This window comes from Artemia franciscana, chromosome 1, assembly GCF_032884065.1.
Source record: "Artemia franciscana chromosome 1, ASM3288406v1, whole genome shotgun sequence".
Taxonomy (NCBI): domain Eukaryota; kingdom Metazoa; phylum Arthropoda; class Branchiopoda; order Anostraca; family Artemiidae; genus Artemia; species Artemia franciscana.
In genome coordinates, this window is record NC_088863.1 from 62,689,475 (window position 1) to 62,700,603 (window position 11,129).

An 11,129-nucleotide genomic window follows, 5' to 3' on the forward strand; every position below is an offset into this window, starting at 1 on the left:
AGCCTGTAGCCGCATTTTGCGCAAGAAGGATTAAATAGTTACAGCATTGGACTTGTGAATTTTAGATCTATCCATTCACCGAGTAAGATACATAATATTAATTGTATTTTTCTGAAGGGAGGATGTAAATTAACTAACAAGAAATAAAATATCTCCTTTTTTCTAACAATTTCCAATCAATTTCCAACGCATTTTTAATCTAAAAAGCCCAGCACACTAAATTTCAAATATCAAAATCTGTAGATGAATATAATTTGATATCATATATGAGAAAAGAGTAAGACTCCCATCTTTTGTTTATAAATAAAAAATGTGAAAGATAAGAAAAATAACCAACAAAACTTTCTCGGGTAAAATAAATCTTAAAAAATGACTTGACATTGTATCTTTATTTGAATGTCTAATCGATTAATACTTTATTCGATAAGCTTTGATTATTACCTTTGAATTTGGAAACAATCACCTGAAAAATCTTGGGAAGGGAGCCAGATGTCTTAGCCAGATGACCTCACTATAACTTCTCATCTTAAACATTGATTTTTTTTTAATTTCTATGTTAAATTTCCTTATTTAAAGATTTAAGCATTAAACAACATAACAAGTACGTATGGCCTAAATATACCTCTTGACAAGTGATTTTGACCTTCATGATCTAAGGGGAAGTAAAAAAGAATTTATCAAGAGGAACAATTTTCTTTTTTCATCCTTTAATTTTTTCAATGAAAATTCTAAAAAGGGTATTTTTTAAACTTTCAATTCAAACATTATAAACTTTCATCAGGTTTTTTTTCTTTCTGACTTTTTATTCGAGCTTTTATTTGTTATTCGAGGATTTTTGCTCTTGCTTTTTCAAATATTTTCTTTGTTGTTTTGTTGCTATATTTTGCTGTGTGTTATTTACTGTTTACTGTTAATTGCTATGTTTTACAGTTGGTTGCATACTTGCTCCAGCTCAAGCTATTATCTGCAATTTGTCATTTATTGAGATATTTATTTGTTAAAAAATAATAATTTAATTTATTTTTTTATCTATATTGGTGTTTATTTCTGCCTGTGGTATGTTTTTCGATCGTCTTCTTTTTTCCTTGTGTTTGCCGCTAGTCTTCTTTTATGTAACCTGAAAGAAATCCGTTTGGATTTTAGCAAAGGTGTATTTTTTTTTATGCTTTCATGTAGCCCCTTAGATGGCTCAATCATTGACATTAAACCAAAAAATCTCATTTGAATCAGTGTTTTTATTTTTCTAAGTAAATTTTTAATGATTTAAAAACTTAAAAGTTTGGCACATAATATATTTTTTCCTTCATCAGAGAAACCTTTGGGCATTTTTAATAAATATTTTTGCAATGACTGAAGCTGTCTGGTTAGCAAGAATCTAAAGGCCATGAATTTAGTCCGAATTGCCTCCCTGAAGTCGGATGGTTTTAGATATTTTTCTATTAAAATTAGAAACAAAGAATTTTTCAAATAAATCTTTTGGTTTTAGCTGTCCTGGTAACTTTGGCCACTTTTAAAGCTCAACCCGACCAAAAACTAAAAATTCAGCGCATTTTCTATTGAAATGCTCATAGATATTCCCATTGGGGGTGAATTGCACCCATACGAGCTTCAATCATCACCTGTTTCACCAAGAGAAGATTCTCTTTAAAGATAGGTAAAAATCCATAAATATAGAAATTTTGGTCCTAGAAAGTATTTTGCTTTTTTCTATAAAATCATTAGACATCGAGATCATTCTCTTTCGCCTTTAATTTCTAGTTAGAATTAAAAGAAAATGCCGTTTTACTACTTTATCAAGAAAGTATCTTGATTTTCATTCAACAAAAAAGCAAACTCTTTGAACTGTTCATTTTTAGGAAGAATGAAGTGGAAGCAGTGTTTTACCGTTTAAAGTCCTTCTGTATTAACGTAGATGATTCCCCTCCCCTTCCTCCCAAAGACCATCTTTAGCTATGCTCATATGCATTTTAGTCGTTAAAATACGTTTATTTTACCAGGGACTCTGTTTGGAATAACAAATGGCGTATCAATGCTGGTTTCATGGTTGGGTCCAGTTGTAGTAGGATTCATGACGCATGGAAATGTAAGTCTATGGCTATTATTGCCTTTTTTGACGCAATTTTTTAATTTATGATAAAGTAGTCTTAACCTGAAAAGCACTTTGCAATATTCCGAGAATAAGCCAAAATGTCAATTACTTCCGTGTAGCAAAGTAAATTAACTGTTTCAAAATGAAATGTTAGAAAAGATGAAATTTTTGGTTTTCACATATTTTCGGGAACATTTTTTAACTTTTTATAATAATCTAATTTCTAATACTAGAAATTAGATAATCTAGATAATCTAATAGAAATAATATTAAATCTAATAAAATAAATTTCTTTGTTTATTCTTTCTTTTTTTTCCAATTAAGCCTTGTTTATGTTTGACCATTAGTTTAACCTTTGAATTTACTTATGGTCGGTAAGTTGAACACCTTTTGGTCTTGTCTTTTTCCAGAAAAATATTTACAAAGGAAATAATTAAGTTTTCAATTATTCTCTTCCTATGAATCCAAGCCCTCAGCAGCCAAGACTATGATTTAAACCTATTTGATTATACAATTCACTAACTGCATAAGTCCCTGATCTGTAATTGCTCTTGAAGCCATTTGAGTTACTGAGTAATTGACTTTATCTTTCTCAAAAGAGTTACTGCAACTTGAGATGATAGCAACCACTAAGTGGTGCGAATTAACCATGGTTTTAATAGTCATAGTAGAGACCTGTCATTATTACATCCAGAAATTGTCACACTTGGTTACTAGAAAATCAAAAACATTCTGGAAGTTAGGCGATATGGTCAGACATTGGATGTGTTTTATGCATAGTAATAGAAAAAATGACGTGTTTTATGCATATTAACAAAAATGACTTTCCAAAACGAAATTTTTCAAACAAACTTAAAGAGTTTTATTAAACTTGAGACCAACAAGTATAAATTTCTATAATGGTTCAAACTCCGAACGATTAAAAATGCTACCAAAGAATAACTGAAACCCAAAAGAAACAAAAATTAAAATAAACGGACGTTGAAAGTATATAGATCGCAGGTATTAATGTAGATAAATAAGTAGCGGAAAAAATTTAACTGAATATTCAAGTCAATCTTGAACAGAACAAATTTTACTATAAACAGGAGTTTGGCTACTGCCCTTTCCCTCTTCCTTAAACGCAAAAGTCTAAAGCTTGTTGCGTCATCTGTATTTTATTGAAAACTGTACATATCTTAAATACTATACTTTTGTTTTTCAAAATGCGGATGAAAAATAAATATAAAATAACAATAGTAATCTAGATGACTGGAAAGTACTTAAGAAAATAAACTGAATATTTGTAATAAAATGATAGTAATTCTTAGAAACTCAGCAATTTAAATCTTATTTCACTGCAATTTCTATTTTTATTTTTAATTTTGTAAATATAAAAGAAAATATTTATAATATAATTTGTTTTCAGTAAACTGCAACAAACTTTAGACTTTTGCGGTTAGGGAAGGGAGAAAAGGGTAGTAGCTAAAGTCCTGTTTCTAGTATTTTAAGTTGGACTTAATAGGATATTTAAATATAATATTTTAATGGAAAATTAAATAGAATATTAGTTTTTTCTCGTTTTAAAATTTAAAAATTTAATATGGCTTCTTACTTTTCTTTGAAAAACTTATCTTTAAAAATTTTTTTTAATTCATTTCTGTTCGTTTTTGATCGCCAAAGTTTTGGTTTAAATAATGAATATTTCACCAGTTTTTCATGTATCTGGTGGAAAAGATCTAAATATAAAAATTCTGATTTAGTAGTTCTAATTAATAGTTTTTGATAAATTTAAACACCCTCTCAACATTCCCTGAAAGCTTGAACTAAATTTCGTTAAATGATTTCCGAGACCACACTTGCTAATCATGATAAAATATAAAATCGCGAAGAAAGGAAGAGAACGAGGACAATAACAGCCAGTGAAAAGTTGAATAACTATGCAAATATTCCGTTTAAGATCTCTGCTTGACCATCCTCAGTGCAGAATAAAACTGATAAAAATATAGAAAACCAAACTTTAAACAAAACACAAAATTAAAATATGATGACCCTTTCTTAGTAACGGTGAAAGGATAACGGTGAAAGAGTTACCCTTTCACCGTTACTAAGAAAAAGTTATCATATTTCAGTTGTTTTTTTAAGGTTCGGTTTTCTATATTTTTATCAGCTTTATTCTGTAGTGAAGACGGTCAAGCGGAGGTCTTTGTCTTGAGCAGAATATTTGTATAATTTTTCAAATTCTTCACTGGCTACTTATTGTCTTCATTTTCTTCCTTTCTTCATGATTTTATGTTTCACCTAAATTTCATTAGCCATTCCTGGAGTGTTTCAGGTACGCCCTTCAGACAACCAATATGCACATAATATCTTTTGATTGAATGTTCTGACCCATAGCCGTTCCTAAGATGCTACTGATATACTCGCCCAGTGGCGGTTCTGGCCTCTGTCGTGCCCAGGGCAAAATATTGACTCCCCCCCTGTCTATAAAAATTTCTGGTCAAAATTTTAACAAAAATTTCCGATCCAGCTTTCCTCGGTTTAGTCTCTGTATCGTTATTTGTTTTCTCATCCCAATAGATGGCTCCTAATTCTTCGTGTTTTATTCTCATTAACATTAAATCATTTATTCACTCCTGGCTAATAGTAGATACAACTGCAGCTCATAATCAATCTGACCTTTTCTATTAATTGACGTAAGTGCTGACCCCCTCCTCCTCCTGTGGAGCACCAAAGAAGTGACAATAGCTGTAAAATAGCTGACAAATAGACATGTATCTATGTCTATCCCATCGAATAGTCGATGGGATTACGAACCTGCATAACTGTTCGTACTACCGTCCCAGTGGTGATCTGCAATAACTAGAACTCCAAAAATATAGGACCAGGGGCATACTAGTCAAGTTTTTCAAGAAAGTCGATGGGATAATTTGTGGTAACTGGAGGACCATTAACTTAACTCCCGTGTCTAGTAAAATATAACGCCCAAGAACAACACAAGACTCATCCCAGGGAGAGCAAAACGGATTCAGACCTGGTACGTCTTGTTTTTGTCTTATTTCCGTTCTTTTACTAACGGCTGAAGAGTCCTGGGAAATGGACAAAAAATATGATTGCTCTTCATTGAATATGAAAGGGAGTTCCATTCTGTTTATCACAAGATTTAAATATTAAGGAGCAATTGATAAACTAGTCAAAATGATAATTGGACTCTATGAAGATATAATTGTGTGTTTGCACAGAAAATGAGGATACGCATTTCCTTAAGATAATGTCTTGTGTCAAACAGGGATGTGCATTATCCCCATTTCTGTTAGGTATTGTTGTGTTGGATTTCTAATGCAGTCTTCGTACTCTCGAATGAAGGTTTACAGCCGACAGATTTCTGATTTGGACTTCACTGGCGACGTTGATCGAACAGTTCGTGGTAATGTAGTAAGGAGCAACCCGGTTCAATAGTGACCAAAACTCTAAAAAACAGAATTTTGATATCAATAGTTACATCAAAAGAATCGCATTTTAATGCTGATTTTAAATATATAAGTTTCTTCAAGTTTAGTTTTACCTATCAAAAGTTACGAACCTGAGAAAATTTACCTTATTTTAGACAATAGAGGAAACACCCTCTAAAATTCACACCAGTAGATTCCGCATAGATTCAGTAGATTCAGAACCCTACTGTAGAAGTTTCAGGCTCTTATCTACAAATATGTGGAATTTTTTATTTTTTTACCAGAAGACAGATCAATGATGCGTGTTTATTTGTTTTTGTTTGTTTTTCTTCTCTCAGGGGTGATTGTATCGATGCAGTGGTGCTAGAATGTCGCGAGAGGACTCACTTTAACGAAAACTAAAAGTTCTAGTGCCCTTTTTAAGTGACCAAAAAAATTGGAGGGTACCTAGTCCCCCTCCCACGCACATGTTTCCCAAAAGTTACCGGATCAAAATTTTGAGATAGTCATTCTGTTCAACTTAGTAGAAAATTTAATAACTATGTCTCTGGGAACAACTTAATCCTCCAAAGTCCCCAGGGGGGGGGGGAGCTACAAGTTACAAACTTTGACCGTTATTAACATATATTAATGGTTATTACGAAGTGTAAAGATGTTATCAGGGAGACTTTTTCGCGTTGGGGTGGGGGGGGGGTTGGGACAAGAGGGTTACATGGGAGGATCTTTCCACGGAGGAATTCATCACGAGGGAAGAGAATTTCCATGAAGGGGGCACAAGATTCTCTAGTATTATTTGAAAAAAAATAACAAAATGAATAAAAAATGTTTCACATGGAAGTAATGAGTAGCATTAAAACTTAAAACAAACACAAAATATTACGTACATAAGTGGTTTCGTCTCCTCCACAATACCTTGCTCTTTACGCTAAAGTATTTTTAGTAATTTCAACTATTTATTCTACGGCCTTTGTGATTCTGGGGTCATTCTGGAGTCTGGGAGCAAAATGGCTATCTCAGAATTTTGATCTGGTGAATTTGGAAAAACATTGAGCGTAGGGGGGCCTAGGTCACTTAGAAAGGCCACTAGAACTTTTAATTTCCGTTAGAATAAGCTCTGTTGCGACAGTCTAGGACCACTGGGTCGATACCATCACCCATGGAGAAAAAAAAACACGCATTTGTAATCTGTCTTGTGCAATAAATAGAAATTCCACATTTTTGTAGATAGGAGCTTGAAACTTCTACATAAGGTGTCTCTGATACGTTGATTCTGGTGATGTGATTTTCATTAAGATTCTATGACTTTTAGTCTCTCTATATAAAATAGTATATAAAATAAAATTTTGGGTCTTTCTTCTAATGACCTTGGTGTAATTCAGCCCTTTCATATTAACCGTAAATCTTTAAATGAGTTTTTGTATGCAAAATGGTTTGATGAGTTTAAAAATTCTGTTAGCACATGGCCGGCTAACTTTTTTGAAAATAAGGATCACCTTATCTCTGCATCAAAAATTCCCCTAAATAGTAGAATAACACAGCTTATTACAGGTCATAGTAGATTGCTTCATTTTTTAAATAGGATCGGGAAAGCTGACTCTCCATTGTGCTTGTGCGGTCTAATGGAAACATCTAGTCATCTTCTATTCGATTGCCCTGTTTATTGTAGAGCACGTTTAGCAATGGAGTTCGAGTTAAGTGAATATGAAATAAGTGTGCCGTTTCCTTTATCGCTGATAATTAGAAATAATAGAGTTCGGACTAGTGTAAACAGATTTTTATCCCGCACAAAGAGACTTGACTTTTAGTTAGTGTTTATGTTTTGCTTTAGATAGTGTGTAGGCCTACTTTTTTTCTCTTTTTTTCTTTTTGTAGTGTTTTTTTCTGTTTTTGTTTCTGTGAAATGCCTGTTTTCGGTTTAATCACGAAATAAAGTATCTATCTATCTATCTATCTATATAAAATAGTTATAAAACATTTTCTCTCTATTTTCTAAAATAAGGCCGATTTTCTCAAACTCGTAAATTTTGATGGGTATGACTAAACTTGAGGAAATTTATATATTAAAATCAGCATAAAAATAAAATTTATTTGATTTGACTATTTTTATCAAAATTATGGTTTTAGAGTTTAGTTACTATTTAGCCATGTCCCTTAAATAAAAAAAATCAAGTTTTTTTTAACTGAAAGTAAGGAGCGACATTAAAACTTAAAACGCATAGAAATTACTTCGTATATGAAAGAGGCTGCTTCCTCATCAGCGCCCCGTTCTTTACGCTAAAGTTTGACTCTTTCTCTCAGTTCTACTTTTTAAAACAGTAAAAAACTTTAGCGTAAAGAGCGGGGCGTTGATGAGGAAGAAGCCTCTTTCATATACGAAGTAATTTCTGTGCGTTTTAAGTTTTAATGTCGCTCCTTACTTTCAATTAAAAAAACTTGTTTTTTTTTTATTTCTGAACGTTTTTGAATCAATGCATGTTTTGATTTTGGCTCTCTGCAGAGGAATAATCAAAACGAAATTTGCATATTTATTTATTTTTTTTTGGCTAAATGACTTTCTCATAATTTTGATCGAATAATTTTGAGAAAAAAAGAGCGGGGACGAAGCCTAGTTGCCCTCCGATTTTTGGTTAATTAAAAAGGCAACTAGAACTTTTAATTTCTTACGAATCTTTTTATTGGTAAAATATTTACGTAACTTATAAATTGGCTTACGTAAAGAACTTTTGTATTCTCATGTTTTTATTACATATATGAGGGGATTCGCCCCATCGTCAGTACCTCGCTCTTTACGCTAAAGCTTAAATTTTATCCCAATTCATTAAGAATGACCCCTGAATCACAAAAGCCGTAGAATAAATAGCTGAAATTACTAAAAATACTTTAGCGTAAAGAGCGAGGTATTAGAAGGACGTGAGCCCCTCATATGGGTAATAATTTCTGTTTGTTTTAAGTTTTATTGCTGTTCCTTACTTCCACCTGAAAAAGCTTTTTCACATTTATTTTTTAATTGTTTTTTTTTTAATAATGCTAGTAAATCCTGCTCTCTCTTCATAGAAATTTTCTTCTCACATGATAAATTCTCGATGGAAAGTTCACCCAGCCTATCCCCCTATTCTCATACTATATGTAAGCACTGGTCAAAGTTTGTAACTTGTAGCCCCTCCCACGGGGACTATGGGGGAGTAAGTCGTCCCCAAAGACAAAGTTATAAGGTTTTTCGACTACGCTGAATAAAATGGCTATCTCAGAATTTTGATCCGTTGACTTTGGGAAAATAATTAGCGTGGGAGGGGGCCTAGGTGCCCTCCAATTTTTTTGGTCACTTAAAAAGGGCACTAGAACTTTTCATTTCTGTTAGAATGAGCCCTCTTGCAACATTCTAGGACAACTGGGTCGATACGATCACCCCAGGAGAAAAAAAACAAAAAAAAAACAAATAAACACGCATCCGTGATCTGCCTTCTGGCAAAAAATGCAAAATTCCACATTTTTGTAGATAGGAGCTCAAAACTCCTACAGTAGGGTTCTCTGATACGCTGAATCTGATGGTGTGATTTTCGTTAAGATTCTATGACTTTTACGGGGTGTTTCCCCCTATTTTCTAAAATAACGCAAATTTTCTCAGGCTCGTAACTTTTGATGGGTAAGACTAAACTTGATGAAACTTATATATTTAAAACCAGCAATAAAATGCGATTCTTTTGATGTAGCTATTGGTATCAAAATTTCATTTTTTAAGTTTTGGTTACTATTGAGCCGGGTCGCTCCTTACTACAGTTTGTTACCACGAACTGTTTGATTTTGTTACCACGAACGGTTTGAAAGGCTGAAAAAATGAGGCATAGAGTGAATGTCAGGAAGACAAAGGACATGTCTACATCAGGCTCTCTGCTGATAATGGAATGAAAAGATAAAGCAATTGAACAGGTCAATGAATTTAATTACCTTGAGAGTTCAGAAATCAAGAGGAGGATGGGATAAGCTACGAGAAAGAATTATAACAATGAATATAAAATAAAGCATTAAAGCCTTATGGCTCTTTATTATAGGCAAGAACGTAGCTTTGCCTCTGATTTTCTGCCGATCCCTGAAGCTTTTCCCAAAAATCCTTTGTTGTAGGAGCAGGTAAATAATATTAAGGTATAGGGAGCTGTCTTGATTGCGTTTTAATCCATATAAATTTATTATATTCATTAAGAGATATTAAAAGATAGCGACTGTAGACTTTAAAAAGCGAATATCACAACGCCTCACTCTTTTTTCCTAGATGATAATCAACCCCTAATATAATAAATCAAAGGACATTTTTACTGATTTTTTCACAAGCTTAGTAAATTTTTCAAAATTTGGGTTTTGTAAATTACCATAGAGGAAAAACAGAAAAACGTGAAGTTTACCCTTAATTTCGCGTAAAAATGGTTTCCATTCGAAGTTTTTACACCCTAAAAGAAGACAGACAAGGGAATGGTGACTGAAGGAGTGGGAGGCACCAAGGGTTTTGAGAAAGGTGACAAATTTACAAAATGGGCCCCAGTCAGTCAAGCGCACTAACACGGTAGTCTATACCATGACTACAGAAAATCTCATCAGTGGCTGAAGAGACTGTAACAGCGGTAGTGGAGGAAGGTGAATACATGGAAAAAACGAAAGAGAATCACTAAGACTACGAGAATCTAGGACAGGGGAATTGAGACTAAGGCCAAGAGAATCCCAAAGCCGAAAATTATTGTAGAGAATGAAACCCGACTGGGTGTTCCCACCAAAACAAAGAAGATGAATGTGCTATTTGAAGTTTAAAAATAAAATTGTAATACTGTCTGTTTTTTAAGTTTGTTCTTTACAAACAGGCCAATACTGCTGGTTAAAACTATATTTATTTAGGAATTTTAGGGATGCTGGCTCAAATCTACCTATTCTGGGATGGTCAAGTTGTGGCGAGCTTTGAGATGAACGAAGCCATTAAACTAAAATAATCTTCCATAAATACAAATCTATTAAATATATGTGCGTTTCTTTTGTCAATTAGGACTTTATGCTGTTAGGATTGAAGGGGCTTTTATTGGCCCCTTCATGTTTATAGACAAGTTCTATAAACCTGTCTCCAAGCTTTATTTACATGCCAACCTAAATTTCTATCTAAAAAGTGACAGTCGCAAACTACATAAGTTCTAAAGAAAATATTCATATTAGATTTAATACCAAATTTTTCAATGTCTTTGTTTGAGATTTTTTTGGGAGGGGGGGGGGTTACTACATTATTGATCTCAAGTTTAATGGTCAAGAATATACAAAATAGTGATTGTAATTAGAGGAATTGAAAATTAAGAGGTTCACAGTAGTTTAAAATATAGACTAAATATAAATGCAGGAGAGATCTCAGTATTTAGAGAAGAAGAAGCAATTCCACTGGAATCAGGCCTACTTCAAAGATAATTTTCTGCATATGCCTGTATTTTCTAAGTTGAAAAGTTGAAAAGCGAGAAACAGAGCGACAATGCTATCCTAGTTAGGTCTACTACGGTAACGAGATTGGGCCTTAGCAATTACATTTAGGTATGTAAGTCATAGCCTCATGAAAGGTGAGTGAAATTATCTATACGAACGATTTA

General features: G+C 33.0%; 1 protein-coding gene across 2 annotated transcripts in view; it reads left to right on the plus strand.

The window, feature by feature from the left end:
• LOC136032558 (putative inorganic phosphate cotransporter) overlaps nucleotides 1-11,129 on the plus strand; it is a 59,368-nt gene that overhangs the window by 47,426 nt on the left and 813 nt on the right. For both annotated transcript variants that reach the window (XM_065712829.1, XM_065712833.1), the window contains exon 10: nucleotides 1,998-2,083. In XM_065712829.1, coding sequence (XP_065568901.1) covers nucleotides 1,998-2,083 — 86 coding nt within the window. The remainder of the gene's footprint in view (nucleotides 1-1,997; nucleotides 2,084-11,129) is intronic.